The sequence below is a fragment of the Mesoplodon bidens genome (genome assembly GCF_964165515.1).
Source record: "Mesoplodon bidens genome assembly, chromosome: 12".
Taxonomy (NCBI): domain Eukaryota; kingdom Metazoa; phylum Chordata; class Mammalia; order Artiodactyla; family Ziphiidae; genus Mesoplodon; species Mesoplodon bidens.
The window spans coordinates 32,182,360-32,204,251 of NC_138168.1; the positions used below are offsets into that span (position 1 = coordinate 32,182,360).

General features: G+C 33.9%; 1 protein-coding gene across 8 annotated transcripts in view; it reads left to right on the plus strand.

The window, feature by feature from the left end:
- The window catches only part of MANEA (mannosidase endo-alpha), a 105,298-nt gene that overhangs the window by 18,037 nt on the left and 65,369 nt on the right, over positions 1-21,892 (plus strand). For all 8 annotated transcript variants that reach the window (XM_081251448.1, XM_081251447.1, XM_081251452.1 and 5 more), the window contains one exon: positions 11,805-11,914. In XM_081251448.1, the coding sequence (XP_081107574.1) occupies positions 11,805-11,914 (110 nt within the window). The remainder of the gene's footprint in view (positions 1-11,804; positions 11,915-21,892) is intronic.

Sequence of the window (21,892 nt, forward strand, 5' to 3'; positions counted from 1 at the left end):
ATTATAATAATGTGTCAGTTAGCAGATAGAAGCCACTGATAGATATGTACCCTTTTTAAGTCTTTAAAGTATCACAGATGAGTACCTTTCTTTTTTTTTTTTTTTTATAAAATTTTCAAAAAACATAGTGGGGTATTCAGAATAATGGCCCCAAAGGTGTACACATTCTAATGCCCAGAATCTCTGAATATATTGTCTTACAAGGCAAAAGGAATTAAGGATACAGATGCATAATTAAGGTTGCTAATCAGTTCACCTTGAGGTGGGACTAATCCAATCATTGGAGTCCCTAAAAGTAGAAGAGGGAAAAGAGAGAGTCAGAGATAAGTGATCTTAAAAGGACTCAGCTTGCTCTGCCTGCTTTTGAAATGGGGTTAGAAAAGTCATGAGCCGAACAATGTGGTGTCTTCCACAAGCTCAGAACAGCAAGGAAACAGCTTCTTCCTTGGAGCCTCTAGAAAGGAATGTAGTTCAGTGCAACCCCTTGATATTAGCCTAGTGAGACCCATGTCAAATTCTGACCTATAAAACTGTAAGATGATAAATTTTCATTGTGTTAAGCCATTAAATTTGTGTTAATTCATTGTGGTAGTAATAGAAAACTAATACACTTAGCAAAACATAATTCATTCTATGTCTTTAAAATTATCTTTCCTTTCCTTCAGTTTAGCACTAAATACTTACTGAGTTTCTACCATGTCCCAACCTTATGTTAGATTCTAGGGACAAGAAGAAGAATAAGTCATGGGCTTCCCTTTGTTTCCTTTATTGGTACTTCAAAAGCACTAGATGGAAACTAATATTAGAATATTTTCTGAAGGTGGAAATTATCAGTTTTTACAAGGCCACAATTACCTCTGTATCTCCTGCCTTTAAAATTTGTACATAAAAGTAGAAGAAATAGAACTTACAGTAAGATGAATTAGATATTTGATGTTTAAATTAACATCTAACACAAAGTCATAAATTTTCCTTTTAGAGTAATTGTATTAAGTTTAAAATGCATATTTATAAATGCAGATTGGTGATAGTTTCATATTGCTATAGATAACTGAGTTTAGTTCTACTGATTGCTTTATCTCTTGGGAGTGTGCTGGATTTTTCTTGTTTTTACATATGCCTTGTAATTTTTTTCTTGAAAGCACGTTGTCTTTTGTAGTTCCATAGAGACTGTAGTATGTAGCTTTCATCTCTGGGAAATGGACATGCCTCTCTTTCTGCTAAGAATGTAATATGGGCATCTCTCACTTCATTTGTTAAGAAGACTGTACTATCGCCATTGACATGTTCTTCTACTTTTATCAAAAATCCAATGACTATGTATATTTGTTTGGGTTTATTTTAGGACTCTATTCTGATCTGTTGATTTAGTATGTCTATCCTTTCATCAGTACCACCCTGTCTTGATTGCTTTAGCTTCCTGAAGTCAGGTAGTATGATTCCTCTTTGTTCTCTTTCAAAATTGCATTGGCTCTTTAATTCCTTTGCCTATCCATATCAACTAGTCCATATCTTTAAAATATCCTGGTGGAATTTAGAGTGGGATTGCCTTGAATGTATAGATCAATTCGAGGAAAGTTGACATTTTTAAAATAATAAGTTACCACTGTTGAACAATAACAAGTTAAATATTCCATTCCATAAACGTGATGTATTTTTCCATTTATACAGAACTTTAAATTTTTTTAACTTTCTTTAGATTTTTATAATTTTCAGTGTACAGATTCTGTACATATATTTTTACATTTATTTTAAGTATTTTTTGGGGGGTGCTATTATAAATGATACTGTTTCTTAAATTTTTATTTTTTTTGCCCATCAAAAGTGTATAGAAATACTATATATTTATATCTATATCTTGTATCTTGTGATTTTGATAAACTCAGCTTATTAACTTTAGGAGCATTTTTGTGGATTCTTTGTGTTTATAGACAATAGAATGCAAATAAAGACATGTTTGTATCTTCCTTTCTAATCTGTATACCTTTGTTTCTTTTTCTTGCCTTATTGCACTGGTTTGGACTTCGGATGTTATGTGGATATAAGTGGTGAGAGAAGAAGATATACTTGATTTTGATCTTAGGGGAAAAGAAGTCTTTCTTCATGAAGTATTATATGAGTTCCAGGGTTTTTTTAAATGTCATTTATCAAGTCAAAGAAGTTCACTTCTATTACTAGTGCTGAGAGTTTTACCATGCTGAGTTTTATCAAATGCTTTCTTTCTGTACCCATTGATAAGATCTTAATTTTTTTTTCAAATTCTTTTTATTCTGGTAAAATACACATAAAATTTACCATTTTAACTATATTTAAGTGTACAGTTCAGTGATATTAAATACATACATAACACTGTAAATCATTACCCCCATCCATCTTCATAACTCATGTTCATAACTGAAACTTTACCTATTAAATGATAACTCCTTATTTCCTTCACCCCACCTTTGGCAACAATCATTATACTTCCTGTCTCTATTATTTTATATCTAAGCACCTCATATAAGTAGAATCATATAGTGTTTATCTTTGTGACTGTTTTATTTCACTTAGCATCATATGGGTTCATCCATGTTGTAGCATATTGCAGAATTTCATTCTTTTTAAAGATTGAATAATATTCCATTGTATGTAGATAACACATTTTGCTTATATATTCATCTGTTGATGGACACTTGAGTTGCTCCCACATTTTAGGCATGTGAATAATGCTACTATGAACATGTGTACAAATATAAGTGTCTCTTTAATAACCAGACTTCAACTTCAGTTTTTTTAGTTATATACTTAGATTGGAATTACTAGATTATTTGGTAATCCTGTTTTTAATTTTTTGAGGAACTGCTCTACTGTGTTCCACAGCAACTGTACCTTTTTACATACTTAGCAACAGTGCACGAGGATTTCAGTCTTTCCACATCCTTGCCAACAATTGTTTTCTGTTTTTTTTGTTTTTTTTTAATAGGAGCGAGCCTTATGGGTTTGAGGTAGTATCTCATTATAATTTTGATTTGCATCTCCCTAATGATTAGTGATGTTGAACATCTTTTCATGTGCTCATTGGTCCTTGAATATTTTCTTTGGAGAAATTTCTATTTAAGTCCTTTGCTCATTTTTAGTCTGGTGGTTTATTTTTTTTATTGTTGAGTTTTAAGAGTTCTCTTATACTCTGGATGTATTAATCCCTTGTCGGATAAATGATTTGCAGATATTTTCTCCCATCCTTTAGGTTGCATTTTCACTCTGTTGATAGTGTCTTTTGATGCACAAAAATTTTTAATCTTCATTAAGTCCAGTTTATTTATTCTTTATTTGGTTACCTGTGCTTTTGGTGTCATATCCAAATAATCATTACCAAATCTGATGTCAGGAAGCTTTTCCCCTATGTTTTCTTCTAAGAGTCTTATAGTTTTAGGTCTTACGTTAAGATCTGTGGTCCATTTTGAGTTAATTTTTGTGTATGGTGTTAAATAAGGGTCCAACTTAATTCTTTTGCATGTGAACATCCAGTTTTCCCAGCACCGTTTGTTAAAAAGACTGTCCTTGCCCCATTGAGTGGTCTTGACATCTCTGTTAAAAAAGATTTGAACATATATGCAAGGGTATATTTCTGGTCTTTATTCTATTCCATTAGTCTATATGTTTGTCTTTATACCAGTACCACACTATGTTGATTACTGTTGCTTTGTAATAAGTTTTGAAATCAAGAGGTATGAATCCTCCAATTTTGTCCTTTTTCAAGATTGTTTTGGCTCTTCAGGATCACATGAAATTCCATATGAATTTCAGGATGGGTTTTTCTATTTATGCAAAAAATGTCATTGAGATTTTGATAGGGATCACATTGAATCTGTAGACCACTTTGAATAGTCGTGACATTTTAACAAAATTAATTCTTTCAGTCCATGAACATGGGACATGCTTGCATTTTTCGTGTTGTCTTTAATTTCTTTTAGCAATATTTTGTAGTTTTCATTGTACAAGTCTTTCGCCTCCCTAAGTTACTTCATAAGTATATTTTCCTTTTTGATGCTATTGTGTTTGAATTGTTTTTGAAATTTTCTTTTCAGATTGTTTATTGTTATTGTATAGAAATGAAACTAATTTCTGTGTGTTAATTTTGTATTCTGCAATTATGATTAATTCACTTATTCTAATTATTTTGTGTATGTGGAGTCTTTAGAGTTTTCTACATATAAGATCAAGTCATCTGCAAACAGAGAAAATTTTACTTCTTTCTTTCCAATTTGGATGCCTTTTATTTCTTTTTTTTTTCCTAATTGCTGTCTAGAACTTCCAGTACTGTGTTAAATGGAAGTGGTGAAAGTAGACATCCTTGCCTTGTTCTTGATCTTAGAGGAAAAGCTTTTAGTCTTTCACTGTTGAGTATGCTGTTCACTGTAGCTGTTTCATCTAAAGCTTTTGTTATGTTGTGGTATTTTTTTTTTCTATTCCTAGTTCTTGAGTGCTTTTAGGAAAGAGTGTTGAGTTTTGTCAGATGCTTTTTCTGCATCAATTGAGATGACCATTTATTTTTCCCTTCATTCTTTTAATGTGGTATATTACATTGATCAATTTCCATTTGTTGTATCATCCTAACATTCCAGGAATAAACCCTACCTAGTCATGATGTGTAACCCTTTTAGTATGCTGCTAAATTCAATTTGCTAATATTTTGTTGAGGAGTTTTGCATCAGTATTCATAAGGGATAGTAGTTTGTAGTTTTCTTGTGGCTTTGTCTGGCTTTGGTATTAAGGTAATGCTGACCTTATAGAATGAGTTGGAAAATATTCTCTCCTCTTTGGTTTTTGGAACAGTTTGAAAAGGATTGCTTCAGTTCTTCTTTAAATATTTGGTAGAATTCACCCATGAAGCCATCTGGTCTAGGGCTTTTTTTATGATCAGGAGATGTTTGTTTATTGATTCAATTTCCTTAATAGTGATAAGTCTATTCAAATTGTTTATTTCTTCATAATTCAGTCTGGGTATGTTTTGGGCTTCTAGGAATTTGTCCATTTCATCTAGGCTATCAAGTTTGCTGGTAAAATTGTTCCTAGTACTCTTTAGTTATCATTTTGCTTCTGTAGAATCAGTAGTAATATCCTCATTTTCATCGTTGATTTTAGTAATTTGTATATTCTCTCTTTTCCTCTTAGTTCATCCAGCTAAAGGTTTGTTGATTTTGTGATCTCTTCCAAAAAACAAATTTTGGTTTCATTGATATTCTCTATTGTTTTTCTGTTTTGTGTTTCATTTATATCTGAGCTAATCTTTTATTATCTCCTTCCTCTGCTAGCTTTAGAATTAGTTTGTTCTTTTTCTAGTTCCTTAAGTTGTAAAGTTGTTTATTTGAGATTTTCCTTGTTTGTAGCATTTACAGCTGTTTGTTAACCCTTTAGCATCACTTTGGCCACATCCCATAAGTTTTGGTATGTCATGTTTTTGTTTTATTCATCTCTTAAGTGTTTTCCAATTTCCCTTGTGATTTTTTCTTTGATCCATTGACTGTTTAATCTTTAGTGTTTAATATAGTTACTTATATGGATTGATTTTCAAATGTTGCATCTCATTTTTTATTCCTAGAATAAACCCCATTTGGTGATGATTTATTATCCTGCTTCTATATTGCTAAATCCTGTTTGCTCATCTTTTTTAAAGGATTTTGTGTCCTTTTTCATATGAGATGTTTGTCTGTGGTTTTTCATTTCTTGATGTCTTTGTCTTTTGTCATTAGAGTAGGTTATGACATCATAAAATTAGTCAAGAAGTCTTCCCTCTTTCATTTTCTGGAAGAGATTAAGTAGAGTTGGTATTTTTTTTCTTAACTATTTGATAGAATTCACCTGCGAAATCCTCTTGGGCTGGTGATTTCATTATTTTTATTTTTATTTTTTTTGGGGGGGTACGCAGGCCTCTCACTGCTGTGGCCTCTCCCACTGCGGAGCACAGGCTCCGGACGTGCAGGCTCAGCAGCCATGGCTCACGGGCCCAGCTGCTCCGTGGAATGTGGGATCCTCCCGGACATGGGCATGAACCCACGTCCCCTGCATTGGCAGGTAGACTCTCAACCACTGCGCCACCAGGGAAGCCCTCATTATTATTATTTTTTAACTACAATATTTCATTAATAGACGTAGGACTATTCATGTTATCTATTTATTCTAGAGTGACTTTGGGTACTTTTATGTTTGAAAGAACTGGTCCATTTCATCTGTTAGTTTTTTGGGCAAAGAGCTGTGTGTATTATTTTTCTTATGCTTTTAAAGTATATGGTATCTACATAGATGTTGCCAAAAGATTTCTGCTTCTTTTCTCCTTTTTTTTCCTGTCAATATTTATAGAGTTTGATTATTATTGTTGACTCTTTCAGTGAACCAACTTTTGGTTTCATTGATTCTCTGGAAAAAGAATGTGTGTTCTGCTGCTGTTGAATGGGCTACCTTGTAAATGTCAGTTAGTTCAAGTTCTTGATAGTATTGTTCAGATCTTCTTTATCCTTTCTGATTTTCTGCTTGTTTTATCAGTTACTGATAAAGCAGTTTTGAAGTCTCCAAGTAGAATTGTGGATTCATCTATTTCTCCTTTCAGGTTTGTCAGTTTTTGCTTCACATATTTTGAAGGTCTTTTTTTAAGTACATAAACATTTAGAACTATTATATCTTTGGGGATAACTGAGTCCTTTCTTATGAAATAATCCCTCTTTATTGCTGATAATATTCTTTGTTTTGAAGTCTGCGTTGTCTCACATTGCCATAACAACTACAGCTCTCTTTGCCTCGTATATCCTTTTTCATTCTTTTACCTTTAACTTATTTTTGTCTTTATACTTAAAGTGGTTTTCTTGGACAAAACATATGGTTAGGTCTTGCTTTTTTAAAATCCAATCTGAAAATTCTGTCTTTAAATCAGTATGATTAGACTGTTTGCACCTAATATGATTTATTTATATACTTGGATTGATTGAAATCTACTATCTTTTCAGTCTCTTCCTATTTTTTTTTGATGAAAGTTCATAATAATGCAATTGACAAGGAAATTTAGTTATTTCTGAGATATACATTTTAAAATAACTAGAATTATGACTTATAACATTATACCAGAACATATAAGATTTTTAGGAATTTCGTACTTTTTATGATTACGTTTAATGTCTACTGTTTGCTTAGTATTTATTTATTTTTCTTTCTTAGTTGATAACCTAAGGTTTATAAAATATACCTTTATATGTAATGAGTCTACTTGCAAATAATACATGCTTCATATGTAGTATAAGGACCTCACCACAGTATATTCCCAGTTTTTCCTTCCCATACTTTTTGCTAATGTTGTCATAATTCTTCTATTAGAAAAGGCACTATACAGTACTCCTATTATAGACCAGAGCTTGGCAAACATTTCCAATGTTTCTCATTTCTTAGAGTAAATCCAAGTGGATGTTTGGTATCATATTCATTCTCCCTCAAAAATTTCCTTTACCATTTCTTGTAGTACTGATCTGCTTGCAATGAAGTTTTTCTACATTTTGTTTGTATCTTTTATCTGAATGATACTTCATCTGCTACAGAATTCTCAATGGACAGATTTGGGGGTATTTTATTTGTTTTCTTTTGGAACTTTAAAAATGTTATGCGATTGTCTTCTTTCATGGCTTCTGATGAGAAGTATGCTGTAATTTTTAAACATCTTTTTATATCTTAATTTTCCTGTATGTATCTGTCTTTTTTCTCTGACTTTCTATGCAATGTTTTTTCTTGGTTTTTGATTTTTAGCAGTTTTAATATATCTTTAGTTGTTTTTTGGTATTTAGCCTTTTCCATGTTCTCTGAGCTTCTTGAATTTCTTGCTTTGTGTCATTAACTTTGCAAAATTCTTAGCTGTTATTTCTCTCTATATACCTTTTACTTCTGAGCTTTCAATTACATGTATGTTAGAACTTTGATATTTATCCCAGAGGTGTTGGATGCATTGTTTATTGTTTTTTGCCCCCAATCATTTTTTCTAATTACATTTCTGTTATGATAATTTCTTGTGACATGCTTAATTACCTGACTTTCCTCAGCTCTGCTGTGTCTGTTCATGAGTCTGTTGAAGGCATTCTTCATCTCTTTTAATGTTTTTTTCATTTCCAGCATTTCTATTCGATTCTTTTAGTTTTCATCTCTCTGCTAATATTTTCCACCTGACCTTACATGTTGACTATCTTTCCCATTAGATCTTTTAACATTTAATCATAATAGTAATTTTAAATTCCTTGTTTAGTGATTTTAACATCTATTTCAGATCTGAGTCTGGCTCTATTGATTGCTTTGAATGTGCATTAGTTTTCTTGCTTTTTTATGTCTTATAATTTTTTTTGAAATTGTCATCCTGCGTAATTGTGTTTATGCCTGGAAATGGGCTTTCTTTCTTTCTATTAAATCTTTAGTTTGAAAGAATGTTTGAGATGTTTGAAAGAAGCACTAAGTTCCCTATATGTAAAAGAAGCTATCACAATCTCTGTTGAGGTAACAAATTTACATACTGTTTTACTGTCTTCTTGTTATTAAATGTTTTTTTTAAATTTATTTATTTATTATTTTTGGCTGTGTTGGGTCTTCATTGCTGCATATGGGCTTTCTCTAGTTGCGGCGAGAAGGGGCTACTCTTCTTTGCGGTGCGTGGGCTTCTCATTGCGGTGGCTTCTCTTGTTGTGGAGCACGGGCTCTAGGTGTGCGGGCTTCAGTAGTTGTGGCTCATGGGCTAAGTCGCTCCACGGCATGTGGGATCCTCCCAGACCAGGTCTCGAACTCGTGTCCCCTGCATCGGCAGGGGGATTCCCAACCACTGTGCCACCAGGGAAGTCCTAAATGTTTTTTTTAATCACTCTTTGGGGGAGGTCTTACTCTTCATAGTTCATTCTCTCATGTATACATTTAAAACAGCCTTTTAGGTTATGAACTGAATTTATTCCCATTTTACAAATGTGAAAACTTAAGTAGACCAACTTACCTAAAGTTAAACATCTATCAAATGGCAGAATTGGGACTGGATTCTCCAGGTCTGTCTGATTTCCTACCTGTGTTTTTAACTATTACCCTGTTTAGAAGCATTTAGCTTAACAAAAATATTGTTGGGTATCAGTTATATTGAGGATCCTGTGGTAAGTGCTGTGGAGGGAGGATGTGATCATTATGAAGTGGTCTGCATTTAATATGCTAATATTCTAAGAATGGACTTTAAAGAGTATCCCTTTTCCCTTAGCAGTTGGAGTGGTAGAAATACACAGTAAAATATTTTATTTATAAATGATACTTGGTTGACATATTTTAGAGAAACCTTTTGGGTTACTGTGAAGGATTCATTAACATTTAAATGGGCCAGTTCTCCTCAGGAGTAGGACCATCATTGGCTTGGTTCCCAGGCCATTACTTATTCAAAGCTCATGAGTGACACAGCCCAGAAGACACTGTACAAAGATAAATTGGATTGTAGAGCACAATATGGGGGTATAATTCAACATGTGGAAGTGATAATTGACTGAAACACAATAAGAGGATAAGGAAGAACAGGGAACATTCTCCCCAAGCCTTACAGAGTACACCTTCAGCAAGGATAGGGAGGAAGAAAAAAATCATTGAATAAGAACCAGTTGATAAGGTGTTTAGAAAATCAGAATACTGGCAATGCTGTACAATAGAACTTTCTGTGATAATGAAAATATTCTATATCTGTGCTTGTAGATATAGAAAATATTCTATATCTGTGCTGTACAGTAGAAAATATTACCCACCTTAAATTCCCTTTCAAGCTAGAGGACTTCCCAAGCATTGTCCACCTGGGATTTAATCCACTGATTTTGAGGGCTGGTTTACTTCTCCTAATTATGCTTAGGGCAGACTGACTTCCTTTCTCAGTTACTTCTCTGACTTCACATTTTCACTTTATTTTAGACAGGTAATTCTTTACTCTCTTCAGCTCTTTGGCTTTTGGAAGTTTTTTGTTCCCATATCTTATTTAATAATTTGTTTTTGTTGGGAATGTTGGTCTAAGTAACCTAAACTACTATTAGAAACAGGAATCTTGTTTTTAATTTCATCGAAGCATGCCATGTTCATAATTTTCCTGAGCTCTATGGCATAATCTTTCTTTTGTATGTTTCTCCTTTATAATGTTTTCCCATGTTCTTTTTCACCATTTTTTTTTTGCAGGATTTTTTCATAGGTCCCATGTTGAGAAAATCTTTATTGTCACTTTTCATTGGTGATGTTCTTCTTATAAGCTGGAGAAGTAGGCAGCTTGATCAGTTGTCTTCAGACACTTTTCTCATCAACATTGTTTTTCCATATGACTGCTTTCTTAGGTAGCCAAAATCTCCACCGAAGCCCCATATATTATAGATTCTTTTTTCTATCTCTTTGTGTTCTTGTTGCTTTTTTTATTTTCAGATTGTATAGGGGACAGATATTTGTTCTTTTTTTCTTCCGTTAACTTAACCTAGAAGTTCTGTTTTGTCTTTAGATGGACTGCTGTTTGTACATGACATAGTTAACACAAATTTAAGTCTTAAAATGTAATTCTCTGCCAGTTTCTAACCTTGCCTTTTCTGTATTTCTACATGCTTGTCTTTTGATAACATTGCATTTTCCTCCTTGTCTGAAAGAGTCTGTTAAATGATTTAGAAATTAGTACCATACTTTTAATGGCTTCTTGCTTCTTTATATATGTAATGAGGCTTTGGATTAGTTGATTTCAAAGATTTCCCTCTCCAGTTAGTAATTTCTTTTCAGGCTTACTGTTTCTAAAACTTTCTTTTTGTAGTTTATCAGTTCAAAAGTAAGTAGGTACTACAGGGATACACTGTAATTTAGACAATTTCTTGAAACTTCTGTTAAGTGATATTGATCCACACAAATATCTGCACATAAATGTTTATAGCAGCTTTATTTATTATTGCCAAAAATTGTAAGAAACCAAGATGTCTTCAGTAGGTAAGTGGACAAACTGTTGCACACTGATACAATGGAACATTATTCAGCAATAAAAAGAATGAGTTGTCAAGTCTTAAAAAGACATGAAACTTAAATACATATTTCAGAGTATAAGAAATGTCTGAAAATGTTACTTTATGATTCCACCTACATAACATTCTGGAAAAGGCAAAGTATATAGAGATAGTAAAAGGATCAGTTATTTTCTGGGGGATTGAGGAAGGAGATGGAGGAAGGATTAATAAGTGGAGTACAAAGGGTTTTGAGGGCTATAAAACTATCGTGTGTGTTACTGTAATAGTTGGTTCATGACACTATACATTTGTCAAAAGCCATAGAACTGTACAATACAAAGAGGGAACCCTAATGTAAACTCTGGACTTTAGTTAATGATATACCTACATTGGTTCATCAGTTTTAACAAATTTACCACACTAATGTAAGATGTTAATACTAACAGAAACTGTGTGGCATGGGGGGATGGTGAGTAGGAGAGGAGAAGATAGAAACTCTACTTTCTGTACAATTTTTCTGTAAATCTAAAACTTATTCTAGAAAGTAAAATCTACTAATTAATTAAAAGATATCGATGCCTGATAAAAAGTTTAAAGTATTGAGTATGCAAAGTAATCAAATAAACATAAGTGGTATCTAAGTAAAGTAACAGAACAACATTATTTGAGAATATGTTTCTTTTTATTGTTAACAATTTGATTGTTATTCTGCCATATTTTTTTTTAACAATACCTGTATTTTTTACCAATACCTTTATTTTTTTAACAATACCTCATTTCTGTTCCTGTGTTTATTTTTCTTTTCTTTTTGGTTGTTTCTATTAGGTGTACTAGCCCTATCTTGGTACCCACCTGACTCAAATGATGAGAATGGAGAACCTACTGATAACTTGGTACCAACTATTTTGGATAAAGCTCATAAATATAATCTGAAGGTATTTAATTTAATTTATTTTATTGAGATGTAATTGACATATAATATTAGATTAGTTTGTTTTCAACATAATGATTTGATATATGTATATATTGTGAAATGATTATCACAGTCTAGTTAACTTCCATCACCACACGTAGTTACAATTTTTTTTCCTATGATGAGAATTTTTAAGTTCTATTCTTTTAGCATCTTTTAAATATATGATACAGTATTATTAACTGTAGTTATCAAGCTGTACTTTACATCCTGGAGGCTTACTTATTTTATAACTGGAAGTTTCTGCCTTTTAACTATCTTCACCCACTTCACCCACCCCCTGTCTCAGGCAACTACAGATCTGTTCTCTGTATCTATGAATTGGTTGTTTTATGTTTTCTTTTTGTGGGATTTTTTGGTGTTGCTTTGTTTTGTTTTTCATTCCATATATAAGTGAGATCATACAGTATTTGTCTTTCTCTGACAGACTTACTTCACTTAGCATAATGCCTTCAAGGTCTGTTCATGTTGTCACGAGTAGCAACATTTCCTGTTTTGTTTTGTTTTTTGTTTGTTGGCTGAGTAATATTCTTGTGTGTGTGTGTGTATCCACCATTTTTTATTCATTCATCGTTATGGATACTTATGTTGTTTCCATTTCCTGGGTATCGTAAATAATGATGCAGTGAACATCAGTCATCTTTTCAAGTTAGTGTTTTTGCTTCCTTTGGATAAGTACCCAGAGGGGGAATTGCAGGAAAATATAATTCTATTTTAAATTATTTTAAGAAACTCCATACTATTTTCATAATGGCTGCATCAATTTATATTTCCAGCAAAAGTGCACAAGGGTTTCCTTTTCTCCACATGCTAACACTTCTTATTTCTTGTCTTTCTGTTAATAGCCATTCAAACAGGTATGAGGTAATATCTCATTGTGGATTTGATTGGCATTTCCCTGATGATTAGTGATGTTGAGCACCTTTTCAAGTACCTGTTGGCCATCTGTATGTGTTCCTAGGAAAAATGTCTATTCAGAACTTATGCCCATTTTTCAATCAGATTGGTTTTTTGCTAATATTTTGTAGGAGTCCTTTATATACTTTGCATATTAACCCCTTGTCAGATACATGATTTGCAGATATTTTCTCCCATCTATTACGTTACCTTTTCATTTGTTAGTGGTTTCCTTTGCTGTACAGAAGCTTTTTTGATGTAGTGCCACTTGTTTATTTTTGCTTTTGTTGTTTTAGTTTTGGTGTCAAATCCAAAACATCATTACCAACACTAATTTCAAGGAGCTTACTACCTTTATTTTCTTCTAAGAGTTTTATGGTTTCAGGTCTTATGCTTAAGAATTTAATCCATTTTTAGGTAATTTTTGTGTATGGTGTAAGATGGTGGTTTAGTTTCATTCTTTTGAATGTGGCTGCTCAGTTTTTCCAACACCATTCATTAAAAAGACTGTCCTTTCCCCATTGTATATTCTTAGCTCCTTTGTATTAATTGACCATAGGTGCCTGGGCTTATTTCTGGGCTTTCTATTCTGTTCCAGTGATCTGTGTCTGTTTTTATGTTCTGATTACTATAGCTTTGTAATATAGTTTGAAATCAGGGCGTGTGATGCCTCCAACATTGTTCTTTTTTCTCAGTATTGCTTTGGCTTTAGGGTCTTTTGTGGTTCCATACTAATTTTAGGATTGTTTGTTTTATTTCTGTGAAAAATGACTTTGAGATTGCATTGAATCTATAGATTGCTTTTGGTAGTATGGACATTTTAACAAAATTAATTCTTCCAATCCATGAGTGTGGGCTATCTTAACATTTATTTCTGTTTCTTTAATGTCATTTATTAACATCTTATAATTTTCAGTGTACAGATCTTTCATGTTCTTGGTTAAGCTTATTTCTAGGTATCTTATTCTTTTTGATGCAGTTGTACAATAAATAGGATTGTTCCTTAATTTATCTTTCTGAGTTCATTATTAGTGAATAGAAATGCAAGTGATTTGTGTATATTGATTTTGTATCCTGCAAGCTTATTGAATTTGTTTATTTTAACAGTTTTTTGATAAAATCTTTAGAGTTTTCTGTATGTCACACAATGTCATCTGCAAATAGAGACGGTTTTACTCCTCCTTTTCTGAATTGGATGCCTTTCATTTGTTATTGTTGTTGCATTATTGCTCTGGCTGGGAGTTCCAATACTTTATTGAATAAAAGTGGTGAGAGTGGGTATCCTTGAGTTGTTGCTGATCATGGAGGAAAAACAGTCGACTCTTCTCCCTTGAGTATGATTTTAGCTGGAGGCTTGTGATATATGGCCATTATTTTGTTGAAGTACTTTTTCTCTATACTCACTTTGTTGAGAGTTTGTATCATGAATGGGTGTTAAATTTTGTTGAATGCTTTTTTCTGCTTTTTTGAGATGATCACATGACTTTTATCCTTTATTTTGTGAATGTTGTGTATCACATTGATTGATTTGAGGGTGTTAAACCATCCTTGCACCCCTGGAACAAATTCCACTTGATCAGAGTGTATGATACTTTTGTTGTGTTGTTGAATTCAGCTTATTAATATTTTGTTGAGGAGTTTTGCATTTCTGTTCATCAGGGATATTGGCCTGTAATTTTCTTTACTGTGGTGTCTTGACTGGTTTTGGTGTCAGGGTAATGCTTGTCCCATCAAATGAGTTTGGACGTGTTCCCTTCTCTTCTAATTTTTGGAAGAATTTGAGAAGATTGGTATTAATTCTTCTTTGAATATTTGGTAGAATTCAACAGTGAAGCTGTCTGATTCTGGATTTTGTTTGTTGGAGGTTTTTGATTACTGATTATCTCCTTTCTAGTAATCAGTCTGTTCAGATTTTGTTTCTTCATGATTCAACCTTGGAAGGTTGTATGTTTCTAAGAATATATTCATTTGTGATGTCAGTGGAGTATTAAAGTCCCTTATTATTATTGTATGTCTGTTTTACCCTCTAGGTCTGTTAATATTTGCTTTTATATTTGGATGCTCCTATGTTGGGTGCATAAATATTTACAAATGTCATATCCTCTTACTGTATTGATCCCTTTATCATTATGTAATGACCTACTTTGTTCTTTGTCTCTTATTACAGTCTTTGTTTTATGTTCTTCTTTGTCTTATGTAAATATTGCCACCCCAGCTTTCTTTTGGTTTCCAAGAGCACGGGATATATTTTTCCATCCCTTCGTTTTCAGACTGTGTGTGTTTGTACATCTAAGTGAGACTCTTGTGGGTAAGATATAGATGACTTTTTAAAAATCTGTTTAGCTACTCTCCAGGTTTTTTGCTTGCTTGTTTGTTTGTTTTCCCAGAATTTGTCCATGTACACTCAATTATTGATAGGTATGGAGTTATTGCCATTTTGTTTACTGTTTTATAGCCGTTTTGTAATTTCTTTTTTCCTCTCTGCTTCTCTTGATCTCCTACTTTTTGATTTGATGATTTTCTGTAGTGGCAGTCTTAGATTCCATTCTCTTTATCTTTTGTGTACTTAATCTAGGTTTTTGCTCAGTAGTTACCATAATGCTTACATAAAACAATTTATAATAGTCTGTTTTAAGTCAATAACAAATTTGGTAACAGTCTAAAGCTCTACATTTTTACTCACCCCCATTTTATATTTTTGAAGTCACCATTTACATCATCTTATCTTGCATATTCACTATCAAATTATTGCAGTTATAGTTATTTTTACTGTTTGTCTTTTAACCTTCATACTAGTGCCTTGTATAAGTGATTAATCTATCATGTTTACAACATTAGGTTTTTCTAAATTTTACTGTATGTTAATTTTTACCAGTGAGATTTATATATTTGTATTTTTTTCCTGTTACTGACGAGCACCCTTTTGTTTCAGCTTAAAAAGTCCCTTTAATATTTCTTATAGGACTGGGCTATTGGTCTTTACTCTATGTTTTATTTTTCTGGAAAACTCTTTATATCTCCTTCAATTCTGAAGGATAACTTTGCCATGTAGAGTATTCTTGGTTGGCAGTTTAATTTTTTCAGAGCTTTAAATATATCATGCCACACCCTTCTACATTTTTTCTGCTGGAAAATATGTTAATAGTCTTTTGGGGATTCCCTTGTATATAAGAAGTTGTTTTTCTCTTGCTTCTTCATACAGTCTGTCCTTGCCCTTAACTTTTGACGATTTATTTATATTATATATATATAAATAAATCTGGATGCTGTTTCCTTCCCCTGATTAGGGAAGTGTTCAGCCATTATTTCTTCACATAAATTTTCTGCCCTTTTTCTCTCCTCATTCCAGGAACCTGATGCGAATAATGGTCTTCTTGATGTTTTCCAATAAATTCCTTAAACTATCTTCGCTCTTTTTTATTCCTTTTTCTTTTTGCTGCTCTAGTTGGTGGAGTTAAACTGCCCTGTCTTTGAGTTCACTGATCTTTTGTTTTGCTCTTAGTCTGCTTTTGAACCCTCATATTTGTCAGTACAGTTGTTGTATTCTTCAACTTCATCATTTCTGTAGGGTACTTTCCTTTATTTTCTGTTTGTTGAAATTCTCACTTCTTTCATGTTTTGTTCTGACGTTGGTGAGCATATTTATTATTTATTTTGAATTTTTTGTCATGTAAATCATTTATCTCTTTTTCATTAAGTATTTTCCTGAAGTTTTTATCTTGTCCTTTTATTCAGAACATATTCCTTTGTTTCTTCAGTTTCCCTGACATTTTGTGTTGGTTTCTATGTATTAGATGAAACAACCTCTTCTCCCAGTCTTGAAGGCATTGCCTCATGTAGGAGATGAACCTTAATGTTTAACCCTGTCCTATTTCTTGGCTGTCTCTCGTATCCTTGTGATTGTCCAAACAACCTACTTGGTTCTTAGTGGCTCCCAGCCGTTGAGGATTTCCCAAGACCTGCCGGTGTCCTAAAAGGGGGGATCTCAGTCAGCACCTAAATTCAGGCTGATTGGAAGCCAGACTTTGGGCAGCAGCTTTGTTTTTTTTTTTTTTTTTGCGGTACGCGGGCCTCTCACTGTTGTGGCCTCTCCCGTTGCGGAGCACAGGCTCTGGACACGCAGGCCCAGCGGCCATGGCTCACGGGCCTAGCCGCTCTGAGGCATGTGGGATCTTCCTGGACCAGGGCACCAACCCGTGTCCCCTGCATCGGCAGGCAGACTCTCAACCACTGCGCCACCAGGGAAGCCCCGGGCAGCAGCTTTTAAGTTATACATATATACCTCTTTCCATGGAAGCCTGGGAGATGGACATTTCATTCTGCTTCCTCTGTACTAAGCCCTGCATGATAGTTAAGAACCATTTCTTCCTTTGTGCCATCTCATTAGACCCATGAACACAATACCCACTAGCCACCAGAACCAGGCTATCAAGGGTTATTTCTTGTGGGCAGCAACCACAAAAGCTGGTGCACCAAATGTGGGCTCCTTTCTCAAAGATTCACACTACCTGGGGCTGGGCGGAGGGTGTTTGCGAAGTAGGTGCCCACTTCTTTCCCTGGTCTCTGCACAAGATTGCAGTTGGCCCCTAGATGTATGTTTAGTTTGATGTCTTCCCCTCAGGCCAAGGCTATGAAAATAGGATATTAGTCCTCTTTCACAGAAAGATTGGTTGCCTGTCTGTTGCCTCTCTGCTTTGTCCTGTGGGTTGTTGCTGGTTACGAACTCTTTATTTGTTTCAGTCCAATGGGACTCATAAATGTCCACCACTCTGGCCACCAGAGCCAGGTGATCGAGGTAGTGCCCCCTTACTTAGCAGCAGCCGCAAAAATCAGGCCATCAGATGTATATACAAGCTTCTTTCTGGAAGATAAGGTGACCTGGAGTTAGATGCGGGAGGCTCCTTGGTCTTTGGAGAGTATTCAGTAAGCTTCTAGGTATGCCTTAAATTAAGTGCCTGCCACTTAAGCCGAAGCTTTAAGATAAGCATATAAGTCTCTTTTACAGAAAGACTAGGCATTTTAATTGGCTGCCTTTGAGCTGGGCCCTGGAGTGTAGGCATAGTGAATCCTCATGAGCCTTTTAAGTATGTTTCTCAGTTCACTATAGCCTTGTGTGTCTCATGGACAACAGCCCTGTTAACTTTCAAAGGTAAATGTTTTGGGTGCTTGTCTCTCAGGTGCAGGTCTTAAAAGTTGGGGTGCCAGATGTAGATTTCAAATCCTGTGCTCCTCAGGAAGAAGCTCAGAGTTGTGGGTTCCCTCCTGATTATGGGTCTCCATGCCAGGAGTGGAGTTTATGGTTAGATTGTGTCTCAGCCTCTCCTACCCATTTCAACATCAGTCTTTTTTTGTTTACCCAGTATGTAGGAGTTTATTTCAGAGAAAATTGTTCCTTATATAGCTGTAGATTTGGTGTGTCCCTGGGAGGAGGTAAGTTAAGGCTCCCCCTACATTGCCATCTTGAATTAGAACCTCTAAAGGTATTCTATTTTACTATCTATTATTGATAATAAAATAAAATACTGGTGAGCTATTCTTTTGGACATGAGCATAGTAATTACAATTTTTGGAGTAGTTTTAATTAAAACAAGTGAAAATGACTTAGAATCTTTTTTAATAATACATTTTTTCATAAAAAAATTTCTGACTTCCAAACCTCATCTAGATCATAGCTTATTAAAGTTTCCATACTATTATTCTGTATATGTTTTATATTCATATACTTACTGTTTATTTTAGCAGAAAAGAAAGAAAATTGCAGTGTTTTTATGAAGATAATGCAGTAATTAGTGAGATTAACATGTCTAGGTATCTTGAATGTCAAAGATTTACTAAAAACAAGTTTTGTTAACCATATGAATTTAAATATTTCTAAAGTAGTTAGAAAACAAACTGCTGCTTAAAAATTTGTCAAAATCTGTATTTTATTTAAACCTTGTATAACACATACACACACAAACACATACACGCCCAGGTACATAAAAATTGCAGGTGAAAGTCTGAAGACAATTGTAAGACCAAGTATATTCTACCCAGATAGTAAGGCGTGTTACAAATGTGGGAAAATTTCTCACAGTATAAAATTTATTTATTTCTTTCAGAAATTAATGAATCATGGAAACAAATAGAAGTAATGATGAAAAGGATTTTGAATAGCACCACAAAGGAAATTTTATAATGAATAGCAAGAGAATAAGAATTGTTTTTAAAATCCAAGGATACTTTTCAAAAATTGGTTACGTGGTAGTTAGCAACATTAATATTAATAAATTCACAAAAAATATAACCATATGGTCTGTATTCTCTGACCATATTCAGTATAACTGAACATTAAAAATAAGGCCAAAATAAACATTTAAAAAGTAAAAAATTGTCTAAAATTTTAATTATAATATTATAACTAAAAATAACACTTCTTTTAAGATCAAAAGTGAAAATTTAGGATGATTAAAAATAAATAGCACTGAGATTATCAATACCAGTAGGACATGGATAATGAAATGAACTAAAATTAGAAGGAGGGATTAATAAGGATGAAGTAAGCAATTAATTAAATAAAATACAAAACCTTCAAAATCAGTAGCCTGGATAAATTATTTTTCCACTGTGGGGAAGAAAAAAATAGACAAACCACTGGCAAGATTAAAAAAGAAAAACATAGAGAAGACATAATATCAAAAACTGAAAGGGAATAGATCTATAGGGATAGAAGAACATTTAAGGTTTTATATCACCATATTTAAAATATATAAAACATAGGCAGCATTCTTGGAAAATACAAAAAAGTTTTATTTTTTGTGCAGAGAGAAGTTTAAAAAATCTAAATTGACTTATATCCTAGAAAAAAATTCTGAAGTTTTATTGAGTGTATGTCTTTCTCAAACCACCAGATCTTACCTGTCAGTTCTGTTCAACCTTTGAGAACTGGTTGATTTTTGTGATAGTGAAATACAGTGGAAAGTTTACTCATTATCTATTGCTGTATAACATATTACCCCAAAACTTGGCAGTTTAACACAACAAACATTTTATATCTCATGCAAGTTCTAAAGGTCAGGAATCTGGAAGTGGTTTAGCCTGGTGAGTCTGGTTCAAGATTTCTCAGAAGGTTATAATCAAGTTGTTGGCTGGTACTATGGTCATTGGAAGCCTAGAGGATCCACTTCTAAGCATTCTTATGTGGTGGTTGACAGACCTCAGTTTCTTTTAGCTGTTGGAATGGGACTTAGTACTTCTTTTTTTTTTTTTTTTTTTTTAATTTAAGTATGGTTGATTTACAGTTTCAGATATACAGGACTTAGTTTATGGGCAGCCTCTCCACAGGACTGTCTCCTTAATACATGGCAGCTGGCTTCCCCATAATGAATGATTTGAGAAAGAGAGAGTTCAGTATAGAAGGTGCAGTGTTGGGCCTCCCTGGTGGCGCAGTGGTTGAGAGTCCGCCTGCCGATGCAGGGGATACGGGTTCGTGCCCCGGTCTGGGAGGATCCCATATGCCGCGGAGCGGCTGGGCCCGTGAGCCATGGCCGCTGGGCCTGCGCGTCCGGAGCCTGTGCTCCGCAACGGGAGAGGCCACAAGAGTGAGAGGCCCGCATACCGCAAAAAGAAAAAAAAAAAAAAAAAAAGAAGGTGCAGTGTTTTGACCTAATTTAGGAAGTGACTGTCACTTATGCCCTATTCTATTGGTTTATCTGCTGGTAAACCAACCCTGGTACAATGTGGGAGGCAACTGCACAGGTTATGAATATCAGGAGGTGGGGAGCATTCGTGGCCATCTTGGAGACTGGCTACCAGAGAAGAATTGCAACTTTATTCTATAATGATAACACAGTTCTGATTCAAACACTAAAGAAGGATAGCACAAAAAAGAGATTCATACAGTGATCTCATTAATGAAAATATATGCAAAATTCCTAAAGAAAACATATGAGAAGTGTTTATTAGCAAGAATCTAAGAGGGGGTTCAAGAGTATGAAATCTGAATCCAAATCTCCCACATTCAATCCTGGCTCAAGCACTTAGTAGCTGTGTATTTAACTCTTATGCCTCAGTTTCCTCATCTCTCAATGGAAAAAGTAACAAAATCTACCTTACAGAATGGTTATAAAGATTACATGAGGTAATATATGTAAAGCCTTTAGAGTCTGGCACATGGTAAACACTATGTAAGTGTTAAGTAAATAAAACTTAATTGATTATTTAAAGGAGATAAAACATGATCATCTTGATACTAAACTTCTGAGGAAATAAAAGCTCATTACTAATAAAACTCTTAATAAAAAATGTTCTTTAACTTGATAAAGGGTTTCTTTTATTTTGTTTATTTTTCTATTAATTTTTATTGGAGTATAGTTGCTTTACAATGTTGAGTTAGTTTCTGCTGTACAGTAAAGTGAATCAGTTATACAAATACATATATCCACTCTGTTTTAGATTTCCTTCCCATTTAGATCACCACAGAGCATTGAGTAGAATTCCCTGTGCTATACAGTAGGTTCTTGTTACTTATCTATTTTATATACAGTAGTGTATATATTTCAATCCTAATCTCCCAATTTATCCCACCCCCCACCTTCCCCTTGGTAACCATAAGTTTGTTTTCTACATCTGTGACTTTATTTCTGCTTTGCAAATAAGTTCATCTATACCATTTTTCTAGATTCCACATATAAGCGCTATTATACGATATTTGTCTTTCTCTTTCTGACTTACTTCACTCTGTATGACAATCTCTAGGTCCATCCATGTCTCTGCAAATGGCATTATTTCATTCCTTTTTATGGCTGAGTAATATTCCATTGTATATATGTACCACATCTTCTTTATCCATTCCTCTGTTGATGGACATTTGGATTGCTTACATTTCCTGGCTATTGTAAATAATGCTGCAGTGAACATCGAGATGCATGCATCCTCTCTAATTACAGTTTTCTCCGGGTATATGCCCAGTAGTGGGATTGCTGGGTCATATGGTAGCTCTATTTTTAGTTTTTTAAAGAATCTCCATACTGTTCTCCGTAGTGGCTGTACCAATTTACATTCC